This window comes from Podarcis filfolensis, assembly GCF_964270895.1.
Source record: "Podarcis filfolensis genome assembly, contig: HAP1_SCAFFOLD_81, whole genome shotgun sequence".
NCBI lineage: Eukaryota > Metazoa > Chordata > Lepidosauria > Squamata > Lacertidae > Podarcis > Podarcis filfolensis.
Genome location: NW_028149485.1, coordinates 7,614 through 30,712, shown reverse-complemented (window position 1 = coordinate 30,712; position 23,099 = coordinate 7,614). Strand labels below are relative to the sequence as shown.

General features: G+C 43.5%; 1 protein-coding gene across 1 annotated transcript; it reads right to left on the bottom strand.

Annotated features, from left to right (window-relative positions):
- Positions 1-2,443: 2,443 nt before the first annotated feature.
- On the bottom strand, positions 2,444-22,878 carry LOC310755011 (uncharacterized protein; the record flags this gene model as incomplete). The annotated part of the gene is made up of 2 exons (XM_083631685.1): positions 21,299-22,878; positions 2,444-4,077 (listed from the first exon to the last, which is right to left on the bottom strand). The coding sequence occupies exons 1-2, from the start codon at positions 22,470-22,472 to the stop codon at positions 2,444-2,446; spliced, it is 2,808 nt and encodes a 935-aa protein (XP_083487811.1). The 5' UTR covers positions 22,473-22,878.
- Positions 22,879-23,099: the final 221 nt, after the last annotated feature.

Sequence of the window (23,099 nt, the reverse complement as noted above, 5' to 3'; positions counted from 1 at the left end):
ATGTCACAAGCCAATGCATAATAAAAACACCTTTGGATTGATTGCTTCTGTCGACAGGTGTCTTTTGTACAGGTACTGTAATGAGCTGGGATAACAGGTAAGACCTCTCCCTTACAGCAGGTGCTTCTAATCTCAGCTCGTTACGTAACAGTGAAGATACCAGGTAGCCTGACATCTGGCTGGTGGATAAGGGATCAAATACTTATTTCACTCATTGTAATGCACATCAATCTCTGATTTGTCTTCTAGGTTTCTGGGGGTTTTCCTGTTGTTATTCTGTTTCTCTCACAGCTACAATAAACCTACCATTAAAATTATGGACTGGTTATTTCTTCCTCCACCCCCCCCCCCAATTATTATTTATACCCCGCCCTCCCCGGGCTCAGGGTGATTAACACCAGTAAAATTACAGTAAAAACATAATAGGGGAAAAAACAACAATTTAAAATACGGGTTAAAATACAGTTTAAAATGCAGCCTTATTTTAAAATAGCTGATAAATCAAGACCATAAGGGAAGGGAAACATAAGGGTCAAACAAAATTTATTTCCCCCCCGACAGCCCCAAAAAGCAAAGAAGCCAAGACAGCTGTCTTGGCTTCCTCTTTAGCTACGCGCAACCTGTCCAGCCGGGAGAAGCTGCGCACGGCTTTGTTTTTAGCCGCGGGGCTGGGACGGGGAAAGCCCGAGCTTCCCCCGACCCCAGCCCCCAGAACAGGCAGCTATCAGCAAGCCTTCAGAGCCCGGCGGGAACTCCCGCCGGGCTCAGAAGGCTTGTGGATAGCTGCCTGAAGCCTGCATTTGCTCCATAGGACGCACACACATTTCCCCTTCATTTTTGGAGGGGGAAAAGTGCGTCCTATAGAGTGAAAAATACGGTAATAATAAGTTTTATTTATACCCCGCCATCCCCGGGCAGAGCCGAGTTCAGAGTGGCTAACACTAGTAAAATTACAGTAAAAACATAATAGGAAAAAAAACCTTACCAATTTAAAATACAGGTTAAAATGCAATTTAAAATGCAGCCTCATTCTAAAAGTAGCCCACAGATCAAAACCATAAGAGGAGGCAAACACAACGGTCAGACTGAGTCCAAACCAAAGGCCAGGTGGAACAGCTCTGTCTTGCAGGCCCTGCGGAAAGATGTCAAGTCCCGCAGGGCCCTAGTCTCTTGTGACAGAGCATTCCACCAAGTTGGGGCCAGTACTGAAAAGGCCCTGGCTTTTAGATTGAGACCAATCTAACCACCTTGTGACTTGGAACCTCCAAAATGTTGTCATTTGTGGACCTTAAGGTCCTCCACCAAGTGTACCGGGAGAGGCGGTCCCGTAGGTACGTGGGTCCTGGGCCACAATTAAAATAATGCATGTCATGCTGCCATTCCTATAATTCTAGTTTAACCAACTCATTTCCGGGTTTGAAATGGTCATAATCCAAAATGATCATCGACGAGGCTGTTCGTAACCTGAGGTACACTGTACAAAGCTACTTATCCTTTACTAACTATTGTGATACGTTACCTTGATTACTTTACTATATGAAAGTACAACTTTACATTGAAACACCAGATCATCACATATATGGGATGCATTTAAATTTGATTTCCACCTATAGGAGCCTGTTCATTAGAAGGAAGAAATGAACCCTTGAGAGAGCCAGTGTGGTGTAGTGGTTAAGAGCGGTGGTTCGTAATCTGCTGAACCGGGTTCGCGTCTCCGCTCCTCCACATACAGCTGCTGGGTGACCTTGGGCTAGTCACGCTTCTCTGAAGTCTCTCAGCCTCACTCACCCCACACAGTGTTTGTTGTGGGGGAGGAAGGGAAAGGAGAATGTTAGCCGCTTTCAGACTCCTTAGGGTAGTGATAAAGCGGGATATCAAATCCAAACTCCTTCTCCTCCTCCTCTTCTTCTTGTTGAGGAAAAATCTTTCTACACTCCATACATCTAAATGGTTCCTTCTATATAAGTCTGTAAACATTTTGTAAGTACTCCATTAAACAGAAGCCGTTTCTGCACTCCTGGAATTTAAATGTTTCTTCCTTTGTGAGTCCATTGATGTTTTGTAAGGTGTCCACTCTGACTGAAGTTCTTTCCACACTCCATACATTTAAATGGTTTCTCACCTGTGTGAGTTTGTTAATGTACTCTTAGTTTCCTTTAGACTGAAGTTCTTTCCACACTTCATACATTTGCTGTATATGGTTTCTCCCGTGTGAGTCCTTTGATGATTTCTTAGCATTCCACTATGACAGAAGCTCTTTCCACACTACATACATTTAAATGGTTTTTCTCCCGTGCGAGTCTGTTGATGTACTCTTAGAGTTTGACTGTGACTGAAGCTATTTCCACACTCCATACATTTAGATCATTTTTCTCCTGTGTGAGTTCGTAGATGTAGGCTTAGAGTTCCCTTTTGACCAAAGCTCTTTCCACACTCCATACATTTAAATGGTTTCTCCCCTGTGTGAGTTCGATGATGTAAATTTACAAGGTCTCTCACCCGTGTGAGTTTGATGATGTCTATTAAGTGATGAACTCTGTCTGAAGCTTTTTCCACACTCCATACATTTAAATGGTTTCTCCCCTGTGTGACTCCGTAGATGTTTTCTAAGGTTTCCATTATGTGTGAAGCTCTTTCCGCAGTCCATACATTTAAATGGTTTCTCCCCTGTGTGAGTTCTACGATGTAAAGTCAGATGATCACCTGAACGAAATCTCTTTCCACATTCCATACATTCATATGGTTTCTCCCCTGTGTGAGTCTGTAGATGTTTTCTAAGGTGTCCATTATGTGTGAAGCTCTTTCCGCAGTCCATACATTTAAATGGTTTCTCCCCTGTGTGAGTTCTACGATGTAAAGTCAGATGATCACCTGAACGAAAGCTCTTTCCACATTCCATACATTCATATGGTTTCTCCCCTGTGTGAGTCCGTAGATGTTTTCTAAGGTTTCCACTATGTGCGAAGCTCTTTCCGCAGTCCATACATTTAAATGGTTTCTCCCCTGTGTGAGTTCTACGATGTAAAGTCAGATGACTACCTGAACGAAAGCTCTTTCCACATTCCATACATTCATATGGTTTCTCCCCTGTGTGAGTCCGTAGATGTTTTCTAAGGTTTCCATTATTTGTGAAGCTCTTTCCGCAGTCCATACATTTAAATAGTTTCTCCACTGTGTGACTCCGTAGATGTTTTCTAAGGTTTCCATTATGTGTGAAGCTCTTTCCGCAGTCCATACATTTAAATGGGTTCTCCCCTGTGTGAGTCCGTAGATGATTTCTAAGGCTTCCATTATGTGTGAAGCTCTTTCCGCAGTCCATACATTTAAATGGTTTCTCCCCTGTGTGAGTTCGATGATGTAAAGTCAGATGTTCATCTGAACGAAAGCTCTTTCCACACTCCATACATTTAAATAGTTTCTCCACTGTGTGAGTCTGTAGATGTTTTCTAAGGTTTCCATTATGTGTGAAGCTCTTTCCGCAGCCCATACATTTAAATGGTTTCTCCCCTGTGTGAGTCCGTTGATGGTTGCTAAGGTTTGCCTTATAGGTGAAGCTCTTTCCACACTCTACACATGTAAATTGTTTTTCTGCTGTGTGACTACTTCGATGTACCGTAAGTTGTATACTCATACTGAATATCAACCCACACTGCATACATTTGTAGGTTTTTTTATCCATGTGAGTTTGATGATGTCTATTAAGTGATGAACTCTGACTGAAGCTTTTTCCACACTCCATACATTTAAATGGTTTCTCCCCTGTGTGACTCCGTAGATGACTTCTAAGGTTTCCATTATGCGTGAAGCTCTTTCCGCAGTCCATACATTTAAATGGTTTCTCCCCTGTGTGAGTTCTATGATGTAAATTCAGATGATCACCTGAACAAAAGCTCTTTCCACATTCCATACATTCATATGGTTTCTTCCCTGTGTGAGTCCATTGATGTTTTCTAAGCACTTTACTAGTGTTGAAGCTCTTTCCACAGTCCATACATTTAAATGGTTTCTCCCCTGTGTGAGTCCATTGATGGTTTCTAAGCACTCCACTAGTGTTGAAGCTCTTTCCACACTCCATACCTTTAAATATTTGACCCCTGTGTGAGTCCGTTGATGTTTGCTTAGCGTTATGCGATGACAGAAGCTCTTCCCACACTCATTTAAATGGTTTTTCTGTTGCGTGAATCCTTTGATGTACAAGAAGTTGTCTACTCATACTGAATTTCCATCCACACTGCATACATTTGTAGGGTTTCTCACTCATGTGAGTTAGATGATGTGAAGTAAGAGATGAAGTTTGTCTGAAGTTCTTTCCACACTCCATACCTTTAAACGGTTTCCCCACTCTGTGAGTTTATTGATGTGAGTTTATTAACTGTGCACATGGACTGAAGCACATTCCACATTCACCACATTTAAATGGTCTCTTCGTATTTCCAAATGAAATTACAGATGACACACTGTCTCCTCCATAACCTGCTTGGAAATGAGAGGGGAGGAAAACCCCTGTTAGTATTTCAAGGAAAAGAACAAAGACTGTAACACACATCAAATGCAATTAGCACCTTCTCTTATTTCAACATATTGTACATTCCTCCCTGTCTTCTTTATGTCCCAAATTTTAAGCCAATGAGGTAAAACAATGCCAAATAATAGGAATGCATCATCAACCTTCCATAATACTAAATCATCATTAATAGTTTGATCTAAGAATACAGTTGTGAGATTGCCTTTTTAAATAAGGACCTGCCTGACAGGAAAGGGAGCTGTTCTCCTTCCACGAACGTGCCCTCCATTTTTCAGAATCAGAGTTGCTAATGGCATTTTTCATTCTCCGTCTAATATTATTCCACCCCTGAGGCACATCTTAGACCTTTGGACCTCTGGATATTTATTAATCACCCACACAGTCCCTTGGGCCCCAGGAGGTGCATAGCAACCATATTGGGAGACCCAGGGTTCAGGTTTTTCTAGGGACTGTAGCATGGAACTAGTGAGAAGGCTTGGCGCTTGGAATAAACTGAAGGTGTGCTCAGGTAGGCTAATGTTCTTGGAGATGGACCTCCATCTGTCAGCCTTGCAGTGCAGAGGGAGAGCTGGAGATGCAGCAAAAGGCTTTTGGAGCCTGGCTGCTGGAATCCCAGATTGAAACACTCACACCAATTTTTATTTATTAGATTTAGAAACCACCCTTCTAAGTTTGAGTGTGAGGGGGAGGCCAGGAGTCCTGTCTCATGCTGTGTGTAGGAGCAAGAGGCATGGATGGCGAGGGAGCTGCTGCAGTGACCTGCCACACCTGTGCCATGTTTGTCCTCCTGACTGAGAATGCGTAGAATTGACAAATGGAAATTGCAGAGTTATGAGAAACTAAAAGATAAAGTGCGTGACTGGCTTCATTATTATCAAATAATGGAGGTCTTCAAGTCAGACAGGAAAAATGGCTTCCAGGTGGAAAAATCAAAACTGGAGACAGAATTGTTAGAGTCCAAAACTAAGAATTTGTCAAAAATGTATAACTTGCTGCTGAAATGGAATACACAGGATGAAACAGTTAAGTCAGCCATGATCAAGTGGGCACAAGACATTGGTCATAACATTATGTTTGAAGACTGGGAACGGTTGTGGACCACCGGTATAAAGTTCACGGCGTGTAACGCCTTAAAAGAAAATATTATGAAAATGATTTATAGGTGGTACATGACCCCAGTCAAACTTGCTAAGATTTACCACTTGCCTGACAATAAGTGTTGGAAATGTAAAGAGAATGAAGGTACATTCTTTCACCTCTGGTGGACGTGCCCAAAGATTAAGGCTTTCTGGGAGAAGATTTATAATGAAATAAAAAAGGTATTTAAATATACCTTTCTGAAGAAACCAGAGGCCTTTCTCCTGGGTATGGTCGGCCAGTTGGTGTCAAAGAAGGACAGGACATTTTTTATGTATGCTACAACAGCAGCAAGAATACTCATTGCAAAGTATTGGAAGACAGAAGAACTACCCACCGTGGAAGAATGGCAGATGAAAGTTATAGACTATATGGGACTGGCAGAGATGACCGGCAGAATCCGAGACCAGGGAAAAGAGACGGCGGAAGAAGATTGGAAGAAATTTAAAGACTATCTTAAGAAACATTGTAAAATTGTTGAATGCTAAGACGTTGTGGATTTTGAAAATATGAGGTTGTACGCTGTAACCATTATGCAATATGAAAAGAAAGGTTAAAATTATTTATTAGAAATTAGGGAGGGATTTGTTGATCAAAATTAATTAGGGATTGGAATGCAGTAAGGGGAGGTACGAGGAGGTCGGGAAAATAAGTTTTATGAAAATAAGGGATTGAAATTATACATGTGGTGTTTTTTGTGTTTTGTGTGTGTTTATGGTTTATGTTTTTGTTTCTTGTTGTGATATGTGTGCTTATAATGTGTGAAAAAGCTAATAAATATCTTATAACAGGATCAGTGTTAGAAACTCATATATAGAGGCTAGGTGCCAAATGTCTTGTTAAATCAAGGTTACAGCCACCCAAAATTGAATGTCTAGGAGTCATGAGAAGAGAAGACTCCCTGGAAAAGACCCTGATGTTGGGAAAGATGGAGGGCACAAGGAGAAGGGGATGACAGAGGACGAGATGGTTGGGCAGTGTACTCGAAGCTACCAGCATGAGTTTGACCAAACTGTGGGAGGCAGTGGAAGACAGGAGTGCCTGGCGTGCTCTGGTCCAGGGGGTCACAAAGAGTCGGACACAACTAAACGACTAAACAACAACAAGAGTTGCCATTTTGGGGTAGGATGGCTCTAAAGTCTTATTTTTCAAATGATGGACAGATTGTGATTGATTCTCAGTTAAACACCTGGCTAGTTCAAAGGACAACCTTGTGCTAGGTTTAAGAACTTCTGAGAACTTAAAGAAATGTCCTTTGATCCAGGGACAGTACACATAGATATTGGCCTATTCTGACTTCTTTTTCTTAATGGTGACACAGACCATTCATAATGAAAGAAGATTCTTCACAACACGTGTGTGAGGGCAGTGGAGACAAGCGACGACAATTCACTATCACATTGTTCACTGCTGCTGCTCATCGGATTAGTGATTTTGTTTAAATGAGCTACACATACTGTAGGGTCTCAGTGCATACTGAAAGGATATACTCCTCAATTTCTCCTGCTCAGTGTTTTTCTATTTTTATTTTTTTGGTTTCAGGCAAGGAGATGAGCTCAGACTCATCGTACCAGAGTCTATCATTTGTCAAATAAGTAAAGCATAAGTTTTATTGATGCTATACGTGACTGTAAAAACCTTCAAAAAAGTTCATCTTGTGTTTTTTTTTAAAGAAATATTTATTAAGGTTTTACAAAAAACATAGAATAGAAAAAGTTAAAACAAAAATTAGCAATTTTACAGAATAGAAAAAGTTAAAACAAAAATTAACAAGCTAAAAAGCACACATAGAAAAAAAAGTAGAAAAAAGATACAAAGTACAAAAGAGAACAAATAGCTAAAAAGAAAAAATTTAAAAATAAATCCATTTTTCAATATCTTTAGACTTGTTTACTTATTTCCTTGACCTCCTCACACCTCCCCTTTCTGTATTCCTGTTTAGAAAAACATTTCAGCAAATCCTTACCCTCTTTCATTTATCTTTATATCTTAACCTATTATAACTATATATTTTCATCCATTATCAATCCATATTTGCATATTCTTATTAATCTTATTACCAATACCACTTATTTTCAATCCAACATCATTTTAACATTCATTAATTTTACAGTATTTCTGCACAGTCTTTAAATTTCTTCCAGTCTTCTTCCACCAACTCTTCTCCGTGGTCTCGGATTCTGCCAGTCATTTCTGCCAATTCCATATAGTCCATCACCTTCATCTGCCACTCTTCCAGCGTGGGTAAATCTTGTGTCTTCCAATACTTTGCAATCAGTATTCTTGCTGCTGTTGTTGCATACATAAAGAAAGTTCTATCCTTCTTTGACACCAATTGGCCAACTATGCCCAGGAGAAAGGCCTCTGGTTTCTTCACGAAAGTATATTTAAATACCTTTTTCATTTCATTATAAATCATCTCCCAGAAAACCTTAATCCTTGGGCACGTCCACCAAAGGTGAAAGAATGTACCTTCATTTTCTTTGCATTTCCAACATTTATTATCGGGCAAATGATAGATTTTTGCAAGCTTGACTGGTGTCATGTACCACCTGTAAATCATTTTCATAATATTCTCTCTTAGGGCATTACATGCTGTAAATTTCATACCTATGTTTCCCAGTCAGCAAACATAATGTTATGTCCAAGATCCTGTGCCCATTTAATCATAGCTGATTTAACCGTCTCGTCCTGAGTGTTCCATTTTAACAGCAAGTTATACATTCTTGAAAGTATCTTAGTTTTGGGATCTAACAATTCTGTTTCCAACTTTGATTTTTCCACCTGGAAGCCAATTTTTTTGTCCAGATTATAAGCCTCTCTTATTTGATAATAGTGAAGCCAGTCTCGCACTTTATCTTTTAATTTCTCAAAACTCTGCAATTTCAATTTGTCTCCTTCTTGCTCCAAAATTTCCCAATATTTCGGCCACTTGGCTTCCATATTGAGCTTTTTCTGAGCCTTTGCTTCCATCGGTGACAACCACCTTGGGGTTTGATTTTCAAGTAAATCTTTATATCTTATCCAGACATTGAACAATGCTTTCCTGACAATATGGTTTTTAAATACTTTATGTGCTTTAACCTTGTCATACCACAAATATGCATGCCACCCAAAAACATTGTTAAAACCTTCTAGATCCAAAATGTCTGTGTTCTCAAGAAGCAGCCATTCTTTCAACCAGCAGAAGGCTGCTGATTCATAATAAAGTTTAAGGTCTGGCAGGGCAAATCCACCTCTTTCCTTTGCATCAGTTAGTATTTTAAATTTTATTCTGGGCTTCTTGCCCTGCCAGACGAATCTAGAAATGTCTCTCTGCCACTTCTTGAAACAGTCCACTTTTCATCCAAAATTTGTAGTGATTGAAACAAAAATAACATTCTTGGCAATACATTCATCTTTATAGCAGCAATTCACCCCAACAAGGAAAGCTTCAAATTTGACCATATTTCCAGGTCCTTTTTCACTTCTGACCAACATTTTTCATAGTTGTCTTTAAATAAATTCCCATGTCATGTTAATCCCCAGGTATTTCACTTGCTTAACCAATGTTAAACCTGTCTCATTCTGAAACCTCTCTTTCTCAATTGGTGTTAAATTTTTCTCCAGAACTTTACTATTTGACTTGTTCAACTTAAACCCCGCCACATGACCAAATTCTTGAATCATTTCTAGTACTCTTTTAGTACTAGATTCTGGCTCCTGTAAAGTCAGTACTAAATCATCTGCAAAAGCTTTCAATTTATATTGTTTGGCTCCGACCTTTATACCTTTGATCAGACGGTCCCTTCTGATCATATTTAGCAGAACCTCCAGGACCGAAATAAAGAGCAATGGGGAAATTGGGCAGCCTTGTCGTGTCCCTTTCCCTATCTTAAATTCCTCTGTAAAGCATAAGTATTATTGATGCTATACGTGACTGTGAAAACCTTTAAAAAAAGTTCATCTTGTGGGCATGCATATTTGTGGTATGACAAGGTTAAAGCACATAAGGCATTTAAAAACCATATTGTCAGGAAAGCTCTGTTTAATGTCTGGACAAGATATAAAGATTTGCTGGAAAGCAAAACCCCAAGGTGGTTGTCACCTATGGAAGCTAAGTCTCAGAAAAAGCTCAATATGGAGGCCAAATGGCCAAAATATTGGGAAATTCTGGAGCAAGAAGGTGACAGACTGAAACTGCAGAGTTTTGAGAAATTAAAAGACAAAGTGCGAGATTGGCTTCATTATTATCAAATAAGAGAGGCCTACAATTTGGACAAAAAAATTGGCTTCCAGGTGGAGAAATCAAAATTGGAAACAGAACTGTTAGAACCAAAAACTAAGATTTTGTCAAAGATGTATAACTTGCTGTTAAAATGGAATACACAGGATGAAACGGTTAAATCAGCGATGATTAAATGGGCGCAGGACATAGGTCATAACATTATGTTTGCTGACTGGGAGCAGTTGTGGACCACCGGTATGAAGTTTACGGCATGCATTGCCTTAAAGGAGAATATTATGAAAATGATTTACAGGTGGTACATGACCCCAGTCAAGCTTGCAAAAATTTATCACCTGCCTGACAACAAGTGCTGGAAATGTAAAGAAGCTGAGGGAATATTCTTTCACCTTTGGTGGACATGCCCAAGGGTTAAGGCTTACTGGGAAATGATATATAATGAACTGAAGAAGGTGTTTATATTTACCTTTCCTAATAAACCAGAGGCCTTCCTTTTGGGCATAGTTGGCCAACGGGTGCCAAAGAAAGATAGAACATTTTTTATGTATGCAACAACAGCAGCAAGAATACTTCTTGCCAAGTATTGGAAGACACAAGAACTACCCACCGTGGAAGAATGCCAGATGCAAGTGATTGACTACATGGAGATGGCTGAAATGACTGGCAGAATCCGTGACCAGGGAGAAGAACTGATGGAACAGGACTGGAAAAAGTTTAAGGACTATTTACAAAAATACTGCAAAATGTTTGAGTGTTAACATGATGTGGGAAGTGAAGGTAACAGGGCTTGTGGGATTTGGTTAAATGTGAATGAAAAGAAGAATGTTAAAAAGGAGAAGGGGGTTATGAACAGAATAAAATTATGTCATAGTATATAAGATGAGGAATGGGCTAAAATAATGAAAATTTGGGACATAATAATTAGAAGAATATAATTTAAGCATGGTTTGAATAAGGGTTTGAACTTGCTGAATTTGATTGGAATAAAGAGGAACACAAAAAAGGGAGATGTGAGGAGGTCAGGACAGAGGGGTATGGAATTTTGTAATTTTTTTAAAAAAAGTGGATTTTTCTTTTTTCTTTTTTTGTTATATATCTTTGTTTCTTTGTTTTTTCTGTGAGCTTTATTTAATGGAATGATCTATGTGAAATGATGAATTTTTTGATTTGTAAAACTTTAATAAACATTTATTTAAAAATAAAATTAAAAAGTTCATCTTGTGAAGAAGCAAAGACAACACAAACCTGGGACTCTCTGTAGATTTTGCGTAGTTATTTTAAGGTGGGGGGCCTCTGAATTCTGCAGCAGCTGAAGTTACTGAACCCTCTTCAGAGGCAGCCCTACATATAACACATTGCAGCAATCTAATCTTGAGGTTACCAGAGCAATTATTATTAAATTTATTAATCACACTTCATCTAAAGACCACAGAGCAATTATAATGGCGTATAATTCCCCATCAGTCCCCTGGGCAATAATGGGTAGGGAATGTGGCTCCTGATCCCATAGTCAGGACACAGCACTATCCTTGTAGGAATTCTCTGCCCAAGCCTCTCTCACTGTCCTCCTTTGGGGTGGGGGGCCATGGACTCATCGCCCCCCACCCCAAGGGAGAGCCCCACCTGTGCTCCAACAGGGAAGATCTGCAACACGGGGAAAGGTGGATATTAAAGGTCCAGAGGCCTGATTGTGGGGAAGAAGGGAAAGAGAGAGGAGGTGGAAGCAGGGATGTTTCCAAGGGAAGAGATTCAAAAGGTGAGTATAAAGAAGAAGCCAGCCTTCAAATCGGGGCCACTGTACCTGGCTCCCTTTCCGACTCAGAACCTGAGAGACACTCCTTTCTGGAACACCCCCAGGCCATCTTCTGGAATATAAGCCAGGCACCTTTGGGGACATCATCCAGACCTTCTTTTACTGTGGGAACCTTGGATTCATATGGTTGCTGGAGTACAGATGTCAATCATAATCCCTGAAAAATCGTCTAAAGACCCCTTTAGAGAGCCAGTGTGGTGCAGTGGTTAAGAGCGGTAGTCTCGTAATCTGGAGAACCAGGTTCGAGTCTCCACTCCTCCACATGCAGCTGCTGGGTGACCTTGGGCCAGTCACACTTCTTTGAAGTCTCTCAGCCCCACTCACCTCACAGAGTGTTTGTTGTGGGGGAGGAAGGGAAAGGAGATTGTTAGCCGCTTTGAGACTCCTGAAGGGGAGTGAAAGGCGGGATATCAAATCCAAACTCTTCTTCTTCTTCTTCCTTGGTATCCACGCCCACCTTGAACTCCCAAGTCACACTGAGCCCCAAAAAACCTTCTCTGCTGAGGTTTCTCTGAAAATACTAATTATCTGCATTTTGCTTTCTCCTTCCTCTATGATCTGGAACATCTTCCTGATGCATTTGTCTGTCTCTGCTCTGTCGTCTTTTGTTTCACTCGTCATTTATCTACCCCCCCTTTTCCTCCAAGGAGGTAGGTAAGGCCAAGAGGCAAGATCCCCCAGGGGAATTTAACCCCCTGCCTCCCAGGTCCTTGTCGGACACTCTTTCTTCTCAGGCTGGTCTCATTCAGGGGCTTCACCCGAGGCTCCAATTGCTTTGACTAGAAGCCTCCTCAAGCAATCTTAGAATGATTGTTATTCTTCTTCTATTTATCTACACCCCACCTTTTTATCCTGACACGGACTCCTTCAAGTGCCCTTCTGCTCTCCTCTCCCAGTGGACCAATGGTCTGGCTTGGAAGAATGCAGATCAAGGGGTCTGGAGCTCTGGAGCTCCCAGCACCCAATGCAGCAGCTTCCCTGGGACAAAATGGGGGGGGGGGGTTCAGCTTGCAGGAATCCTTCTCTAGGTCAATGGAGAAGCCAAGGCAGCCCCTGCAGAAACCCCCCTGCCAGCACCCCAGGTGGAGGCATCCCAGAAAAAGGCCCCGTGCCTCTTTCTTTCTCCACCCCCCTTACCAATTATCAACATGGCGTCTCACCCCCAGGGAGGCTTCCATTCAACCCTCAGCCCCCCAACATCCTCTGCCCCCCTCTTCCCCAGAGACTCCCCTACACCCTCTGGCCTTCCTTGGCACGGCTCGCCTTGCTTGGGGGTGGGGGCTTTTGGGGGCACCCCCTTGGTGGGAAAACGTGTCTGGTGGGGGCGGGGCTTCAAAGGAGACGGCGCAAGAGAAACACTGGAGGTGGGGGGTCCACGCTTTGCAGCTGCATTGCATGGATGCGAGCCTCTCCATATGGGTCCCAGAACAAGAGATTAATGGGGGGGCTCTGTGCCCCTTTCTCTCCGACCCCATCGCCCCTCCCCGCCCTCGTCCCAAGGCAGGAGCTTTTGGGGGAGCAAGAAGGGGTCTCTCTATCCTTTTCCTCCCCCCTTCCCTCCCTCCACGGGCATCTTTACCTCTTTCTTCTCTGACCCTCCGCTTCCCTTCGTAGCTATTTCGATTTCCTTTCTTGCAATGCAAAGCGGAGAAGGGGGGTCCGTGGTCGACTGGCGCCCCTTTTTACCTTTCTGAAACCTCTCGCTTCTCCAGGGGCTCCTGCTGCCCCCTCCCCACTTCCTGCAAACTTCCGACCCACAGAGCGACCCCTTCCTGGGAGAAGCCCCTCCCACTTTTCGCATGGGAGCCGGACGTGACGGCGCTGCTTTCGGCTTCCTCCCCTTTGGGCTCCCTTGCGAAGTTGCCCAACTCCACGCCCACCCCATTGACGGGGGAGGGGGTTTCTGGAGGAGGAGGAGGAGCACGGCCGGATCAAGACCCTTTGGTCCCTGAAAGAGAACCCAAACAGACTCCAAACTCTGCAGACAGCATTTTCCAGCTGCTGCCTGGACCACCGAGCAGGGAGGGGAGAGATGCTCTCGGGCTGAAACTCTCCTCGCAAGATTCCCAAAACGGGCCTCTGGTTTCCCACTGGGACTCCGGGAGAGCAGGATTCGGGGCGAGATGGGACCCTTGGTCTGCTCCAACTATAGGGCCTTCTTATGTTCTGTGTGTGCTCGTTCACACGTGTGTGTGTGTTTGTGTGTATGCACCTTCAGGGAGATTCACTGACTCTTCTCTGCAACGAAGATGAACCAGGTGTGCACCCACGTCCCTTCTTGGGGGGGGGGGGGAGAAAATCTCTCGGCAAGTCCTAGGCTCTGTGGTTTAACCCAAAGCGCCACCCGCGTCCCTTCGCCACCGACGTTGTTGTTGTTGTTTAGTCGTGTCCGACTCTTCGTGACCCCATGGACCAGAGCACGCCAGGCACCTCTGTCCTCCACTACCTCCCGCAGTTTGGTCAAACTCATGCTGGTAACCTCGAAAACACCAAAAACAAAAGTTTGCAGCGCCCCAAGGCGCTTTGCACTCAGCCCGATTCCTGGGAGGTCAAGGGCGGCAGGAGGTGCGAGGGGGAGGGGCAGTCTTTCTTGTAAGCCACGCCCCTTTCTAGGGGAAGGTGCTGGGCGATGGGGAGGGCGAGCACCCAGCCTCCCTTTCTCTCTTTTCCTCTGGGAAATTGCATTAACTGGCTTTAATCCTGAAGGCAACAAGACGTATAACAAGATTGCGCCCCCCCACCCACCCCAGCAGGAAACAGATCTCTCTTTTTGCAAGGGTTGCATGTTGGCAGTGCTTCTACCTCTAAAAAAAATAAAGGAAAATGAAACGCTAGCCTGTGCTACTTTTTTTAAAAAATGCCTACGGATGCACCGTCCATGCAAAAGCAACCAAGTTGGATAGGAGGAAGCACATCACTTGGACCCCTTCCAGTCGGGTTTCAGGCCCCACCCTGAGACTGAAACTGCCTTGCTCTAACTGGTTCAAGATCTCCTGTGGTTCCTGGCGGATGTGCGTTCAGACCCCTGGGCTCTCACTTGTGGGGTGCCTCAGGGCTCTGTCCTCTCCCCCATGCTTTTTAACATGCATATAAAACTGCTGAGAGAGACCATCAGGGGGTTTGGGTTGGGTGTTCATCAGTATGCGGATGATACCCAGCTCTACCTCTCTTTCAAATCAGAAGCAGTGAGGGTCCTGTGTGAGTGTCTGGAGGAGGTTGGAGGATGGATGGCAGCTAATGGATGGAGGTTGAATCCTGACAAGACAGAAGTACTGTTTTTGAGGGACAGGGGGCAGGCGGGTGTGGAGGGCTCACTAGTCCTGAATGGGGTAATTGTACCCCTGAAGGACCAGGTGCGCAGCCTGGGAGTCATTTTGGACTCGCAGGTGTCCATGGAGGTGCAGGTCAATTCTGTGTCCAGGGCAGCTGTTTACCAGCTCCATTTGGTACGCAGGCTGAGACCCTGCCCGCCCACAGAGTGTCTTGCCAGAGTGGTGCATACTCTGTTTATCTCCCGCTTGGACAACTGCAATGCGCTCTACGTGGGGCGGCCTTAGAAGGTGGCTTGGAAACTACAACTAATTCAGAATTTGGCAACTGGGCTGGTGACTGGGAGTGGCTGCCAGGACCATATAACACTGGTTCTGAAAGACCTGCATTGGCTCCTGGTACGTATCTGAGCGCAATTCAGAGTGTTGGTGCACACCCTAATTGGCCTTGGCCCTGTATACCGGATGGAGCAAATCCACCCCCATTGTTCAGCCCAGAAACTGAGATCCAGCTCCGAGGGTCTTCTGCTGGTTCCCTCACTCCAAGAAGAAAGTTACAGGGAAGCAGACAGAGGGCCTTCTTGGTGGTGGCGCCCGCCCTGTGAAACGCTCTCCCATGAGATGTATTGAGATGCCATGCAGATAAAGAACCACAGTACATAACTTTTAGAAGACTCCAGAGTGTCTGGGGCAACCCAATCAATGATGATGATGATGATGATGATGATGATGATTGCTTGTCATAAAAGCAGTAGCCCTGGGGTAGCCACATGATGCTTATAAGTGAAAATGGACCAACCAGGGGATTCACTGGTACCTGCAGCATCTTTTCTTTCCAAATGTATACCATTCTTCCAGTGGAGTTGTGTTTGGGCCACAGATGGAGAGGTAAGGGTTAACTTTCCCTTCACACTTCAACCCCTCTCTGTGCCCTATTGGTTGGAAGGAAGTTTCTTGTTTCCTGTAATAGTAGGTATGTCTTAGTTCATGGATTTGTAGGACGTTCTCCCCTCTGGGTGCTAAGTTGGGGAGAATCAGGCATGAGTTTCCACTGATGTATTTTACACCCTCTCATGTCACCTGCCACTTGCCCACACTGCCCTGTTCCAACCGTCCCACCTCATGCAAGACGCACACCTAAGAGCTGAGACATTCTTCCTTATTCCACTAAAAAGTAAAGGTAAAGGGACCCCTGAACATTAGGTCCAGTCACGGACGACTCTGGGGTTGCGGCGCTCTTCTCGCTTTACTGGCCGAGGGAGCTGGCGTACAGCTTCCGGGTCATGGCCAGCATGACTAAGCCGCTTCTGGCAAACCACAGCAGCGCACAGAAACGCCGTTTACCTTCCCGCCGGAGCGGTACCTATTTATCTACTTGCAATTCGTTCTTTCGAAATGCTAGGTTGGCTGGAGCTGGGACCGAGCAACGGGAACTCACCCTATTGCAGGGATTGGAACCACCGACCTTCTGGTCTAAACATCCCCTTTATTCCTGCTGCCACCAGGTATGTTTTACCTGAACAATTTGCCCTTCAAAGAATTAGGAGTCATTGCAGCACCATTAATGTATAAACTATTTGTTGCTTTATTATTATTATTATTAATAATAATAAGTTTTATTTTTACCCCGCCCTCCCCGGGCAGAGCCGAGTTCAGGGCGGCTAACACCAGTAAAATTACAGTAAAAACATAATAGGGAAAAAAAACCATACCAATTTAAAATACAGGTTAAAATGCAATTTAAAATGCAGCCTCATTTTAAAAGTAGCCCACAGATCAAAACCATAAGAGGAGGCAAACACAACGGTCAGAGTGAGTCCAAACCAAAGGCCAGGTGGAACAGCTCTGTCTTGCAGGCCCTGCGGAAAGATGTCAAGTCCCGCAGGGCCCTAGTCTCTTGTGACAGAGCTGGTACTTTCTGTCAGTTTCCACGCTCCTGAGGTACTTCTGACAGTATAGAAGACCCAGGGGGTCACCACACCCTTCATAACTGGTTTGGGATTCTTCTCTTTCTAGATCTTTCCCTTCCTGACTGAAATGAGACCCAAGTAGGCAGTATCCTCACAGCTTCTACTTCTCCTTGCTTCCAGCCTTCCAGTTAACTCCTGTCTGAATACTCTCTCAAAACTAGTCTTTCTAAGCTCAGAGACCCCTTTCTCTAGCTTGGGATAATTTCCTCAGAGTGCACTTCATACACAGACCAGAACTAACTCCTCTCCCTCGAAACTATCCCTCCACTTTCTCAGAAACTGCTCATTTTATTTTCCCTCCAAAAGTGCTGGCTCCGCCCACCTGTCTTGATAGCCAATCAGAGAGAGGCTCCAGCTCTCTCATGGAATTCTGAGGTCCTGCACCCCCTGATTCTGGCCAAGCTCAGCTGCCCATCACAGATAACTTCCTACAATTACTAATTACACACAATCAACACACCTTGGCTGGTTTGACAGTTGATTCAAAGCAGCTAAGAAAGCTCTAGCTAAGACAATTAAGACATAAGAATCCATCAGAGGAATCCACAGAAAATTTGATCAAACGTAGGTTGGAATACAAGAGTCTGCTCCACGACAAGAAAGCTGAAAATACGAAAGCCCTTGGGACTAGCTAATGGAACAGAGGGAAGACAAATGCTGGGAGCTGGTGGCCCAGGGTTTAATTGAAGACAGGTCATCAGAGGAAGCCTGAATGGCAACCAGTCTCCTGTTATGAGATGAAAACCCTTGTTTCTTGCCTGAAATCGAACACAGCATCCCCACGAGCTCCTGGAATGGTGGATAGAATAAAAGGTGGGGAAGGGAGGAAGAAAAGGGATTTCAAAAGCAAAACACTGTAGGTCTTAAGATGGACTAATCATAGCCTAGCCACTAACAATATAGCATTTCAAGCACAGGGAACGGTCAGTTTCCCAGTGGTATGGAAGGTGCAGTTATGGACCCCGTGGCGAGGGTCAGTGGGGACAAAGCTGCTGTGCGTTCCACACACACACTTTTGTGGAAGCAGCCTGTGTCTCCTCCTGGACATTGAGAGACACAGCCATTTAAAGCACGTTTCTCAAGTAGGCATCCTAAACTGCTCAGAGACCTGAGATAAAGGGGCTGCTTCGCTTAATGGAAAGTCCGATGGAAGGAGACCAAGGCCTTTATTTCAATTTAAAAAAATTATTAAAGATTTTCTTGGGTTACAAAAGTACATGCACCGTCTCCATTTTCAGGCTGTAGAGTCTTTTCTACAGAGCGGTTACATTTGGTGTGAGAGAAACCAAGGCCTTCAGCCACATCCCTCAGCAAATGACTCAGAGACTTCTCTCCGTCTCTGTCTCCCTTTCACACCCCTCAACCCCTTCCACAATTGTCCCTCAGCCCTAATTTTTCCACACAGTCCTTTAGAACATTTCTATGACCTAAGAGACGTGGAAAACCACCTTCATTGGTCACCTTCCATATATGTCACAAGCCAATGCATAATAAAAACACCTTTGGATTGATTGCTTCTGTCGACAGGTGTCTTTTGTACAGGTACTGTAATGAGCTGGGATAACAGGTAAGACCTCTCCCTTACAGCAGGTGCTTCTAATCTCAGCTCGTTACGTAACAGTGAAGATACCAGGTAGCCTGACATCTGGCTGGTGGATAAGGGATCAAATACTTATTTCACTCATTGTAATGCACATCAATCTCTGATTTGTCTTCTAGGTTTCTGGGGGTTTTCCTGTTGTTATTCTGTTTCTCTCACAGCTACAATAAACCTACCATTAAAATTATGGACTGGTTATTTCTTCCTCCACCCCCCCCACCAATTATTATTTATACCCCGCCCTCCCCGGGCTCAGGGTGATTAACACCAGTAAAATTACAGTAAAAACATAATAGGGGAAAAAACAACAATTTAAAATACGGGTTAAAATACAGTTTAAAATGCAGCCTTATTTTAAAATAGCTGATAAATCAAGACCATAAGGGAAGGGAAACATAAGGGTCAAACAAAATTTATTTCCCCCCCGACAGCCCCAAAAAGCAAAGAAGCCAAGACAGCTTCCTCTTTAGCTACGCGCAACCTGTCCAGCCGGGAGAAGCTGCGCACGGCTTTGTTTTTAGCCGCGGGGCTGGGACGGGGAAAGCCCGAGCTTCCCCCGACCCCAGCCCCCAGAACAGGCAGCTATCAGCAAGCCTTCAGAGGCGGGGAACTCCCGCCGGGCTCAGAAGGCTTGTGGATAGCTGCCTGAAGCCTGCATTTGCTCCATAGGACGCACACACATTTCCCCTTCATTTTTGGAGGGGGAAAAGTGCGTCCTATAGAGTGAAAAATACGGTAATAATAAGTTTTATTTATACCCCGCCATCCCCGGGCAGAGCCGAGTTCAGAGTGGCTAACACTAGTAAAATTACAGTAAAAACATAATAGGAAAAAAAACCTTACCAATTTAAAATACAGGTTAAAATGCAATTTAAAATGCAGCCTCATTCTAAAAGTAGCCCACAGATCAAAACCATAAGAGGAGGCAAACACAACGGTCAGACTGAGTCCAAACCAAAGGCCAGGTGGAACAGCTCTGTCTTGCAGGCCCTGCGGAAAGATGTCAAGTCCCGCAGGGCCCTAGTCTCTTGTGACAGAGCATTCCACCAAGTTGGGGCCAGTACTGAAAAGGCCCTGGCTTTTAGATTGAGACCAATCTAACCACCTTGTGACTTGGAACCTCCAAAATGTTGTCATTTGTGGACCTTAAGGTCCTCCACCAAGTGTACCGGGAGAGGCGGTCCCGTAGGTACGTGGGTCCTGGGCCACAATTAAAATAATGCATGTCATGCTGCCATTCCTATAATTCTAGTTTAACCAACTCATTTCCGGGTTTGAAATGGTCATAATCCAAAATGATCATCGACGAGGCTGTTCGTAACCTGAGGTACACTGTACAAAGCTACTTATCCTTTACTAACTATTGTGATACGTTACCTTGATTACTTTACTATATGAAAGTACAACTTTACATTGAAACACCAGATCATCACATATATGGGATGCATTTAAATTTGATTTCCACCTATAGGAGCCTGTTCATTAGAAGGAAGAAATGAACCCTTGAGAGAGCCAGTGTGGTGTAGTGGTTAAGAGCGGTGGTTCGTAATCTGCTGAACCGGGTTCGCGTCTCCGCTCCTCCACATACAGCTGCTGGGTGACCTTGGGCTAGTCACGCTTCTCTGAAGTCTCTCAGCCTCACTCACCCCACACAGTGTTTGTTGTGGGGGAGGAAGGGAAAGGAGAATGTTAGCCGCTTTGAGACTCCTTAGGGTAGTGATAAAGCGGGATATCAAATCCAAACTCCTCCTCCTCCTCCTCTTCTTCTTGTTGAGGAAAAATCTTTCTACACTCCATACATCTAAATGGTTCCTTCCATATAAGTCTGTAAACATTTTGTAAGTACTCCATTAAACAGAAGCCGTTTCTGCACTCCTGGAATTTAAATGTTTCTTCCTTTGTGAGTCCATTGATGTTTTGTAAGGTGTCCACTCTGACTGAAGTTCTTTCCACACTCCATACATTTAAATGGTTTCTCACCTGTGTGAGTTTGTTAATGTACTCTTAGTTTCCTTTAGACTGAAGTTCTTTCCACACTTCATACATTTGCTGTATATGGTTTCTCCCGTGTGAGTCCTTTGATGATTTCTTAGCATTCCACTATGACAGAAGCTCTTTCCACACTACATACATTTAAATGGTTTTTCTCCCGTGCGAGTCTGTTGATGTACTCTTAGAGTTTGACTGTGACTGAAGCTATTTCCACACTCCATACATTTAGATCATTTTTCTCCTGTGTGAGTTCGTAGATGTAGGCTTAGAGTTCCCTTTTGACCAAAGCTCTTTCCACACTCCATACATTTAAATGGTTTCTCCCCTGTGTGAGTTCGATGATGTAAATTTACAAGGTCTCTCACCCGTGTGAGTTTGATGATGTCTATTAAGTGATGAACTCTGTCTGAAGCTTTTTCCACACTCCATACATTTAAATGGTTTCTCCCCTGTGTGACTCCGTAGATGTTTTCTAAGGTTTCCATTATGTGTGAAGCTCTTTCCGCAGTCCATACATTTAAATGGTTTCTCCCCTGTGTGAGTTCTACGATGTAAAGTCAGATGATCACCTGAACGAAATCTCTTTCCACATTCCATACATTCATATGGTTTCTCCCCTGTGTGAGTCTGTAGATGTTTTCTAAGGTGTCCATTATGTGTGAAGCTCTTTCCGCAGTCCATACATTTAAATGGTTTCTCCCCTGTGTGAGTTCTACGATGTAAAGTCAGATGATCACCTGAACGAAAGCTCTTTCCACATTCCATACATTCATATGGTTTCTCCCCTGTGTGAGTCCGTAGATGTTTTCTAAGGTTTCCACTATGTGCGAAGCTCTTTCCGCAGTCCATACATTTAAATGGTTTCTCCCCTGTGTGAGTTCTACGATGTAAAGTCAGATGACTACCTGAACGAAAGCTCTTTCCACATTCCATACATTCATATGGTTTCTCCCCTGTGTGAGTCCGTAGATGTTTTCTAAGGTTTCCATTATTTGTGAAGCTCTTTCCGCAGTCCATACATTTAAATAGTTTCTCCACTGTGTGACTCCGTAGATGTTTTCTAAGGTTTCCATTATGTGTGAAGCTCTTTCCGCAGTCCATACATTTAAATGGGTTCTCCCCTGTGTGAGTCCGTAGATGATTTCTAAGGCTTCCATTATGTGTGAAGCTCTTTCCGCAGTCCATACATTTAAATGGTTTCTCCCCTGTGTGAGTTCGATGATGTAAAGTCAGATGTTCATCTGAACGAAAGCTCTTTCCACACTCCATACATTTAAATAGTTTCTCCACTGTGTGAGTCTGTAGATGTTTTCTAAGGTTTCCATTATGTGTGAAGCTCTTTCCGCAGCCCATACATTTAAATGGTTTCTCCCCTGTGTGAGTCCGTTGATGGTTGCTAAGGTTTGCCTTATAGGTGAAGCTCTTTCCACACTCTACACATGTAAATTGTTTTTCTGCTGTGTGACTACTTCGATGTACCGTAAGTTGTATACTCATACTGAATATCAACCCACACTGCATACATTTGTAGGTTTTTTTATCCATGTGAGTTTGATGATGTCTATTAAGTGATGAACTCTGACTGAAGCTTTTTCCACACTCCATACATTTAAATGGTTTCTCCCCTGTGTGACTCCGTAGATGACTTCTAAGGTTTCCATTATGCGTGAAGCTCTTTCCGCAGTCCATACATTTAAATGGTTTCTCCCCTGTGTGAGTTCTATGATGTAAATTCAGATGATCACCTGAACAAAAGCTCTTTCCACATTCCATACATTCATATGGTTTCTTCCCTGTGTGAGTCCATTGATGTTTTCTAAGCACTTTACTAGTGTTGAAGCTCTTTCCACAGTCCATACATTTAAATGGTTTCTCCCCTGTGTGAGTCCATTGATGGTTTCTAAGCACTCCACTAGTGTTGAAGCTCTTTCCACACTCCATACCTTTAAATATTTGACCCCTGTGTGAGTCCGTTGATGTTTGCTTAGCGTTATGCGATGACAGAAGCTCTTCCCACACTCATTTAAATGGTTTTTCTGTTGCGTGAATCCTTTGATGTACAAGAAGTTGTCTACTCATACTGAATTTCCATCCACACTGCATACATTTGTAGGGTTTCTCACTCATGTGAGTTAGATGATGTGAAGTAAGAGATGAAGTTTGTCTGAAGTTCTTTCCACACTCCATACCTTTAAACGGTTTCCCCACTCTGTGAGTTTATTGATGTGAGTTTATTAACTGTGCACATGGACTGAAGCACATTCCACATTCACCACATTTAAATGGTCTCTTCGTATTTCCAAATGAAATTACAGATGACACACTGTCTCCTCCATAACCTGCTTGGAAATGAGAGGGGAGGAAAACCCCTGTTAGTATTTCAAGGAAAAGAACAAAGACTGTAACACACATCAAATGCAATTAGCACCTTCTCTTATTTCAACATATTGTACATTCCTCCCTGTCTTCTTTATGTCCCAAATTTTAAGCCAATGAGGTAAAACAATGCCAAATAATAGGAATGCATCATCAACCTTCCATAATACTAAATCATCATTAATAGTTTGA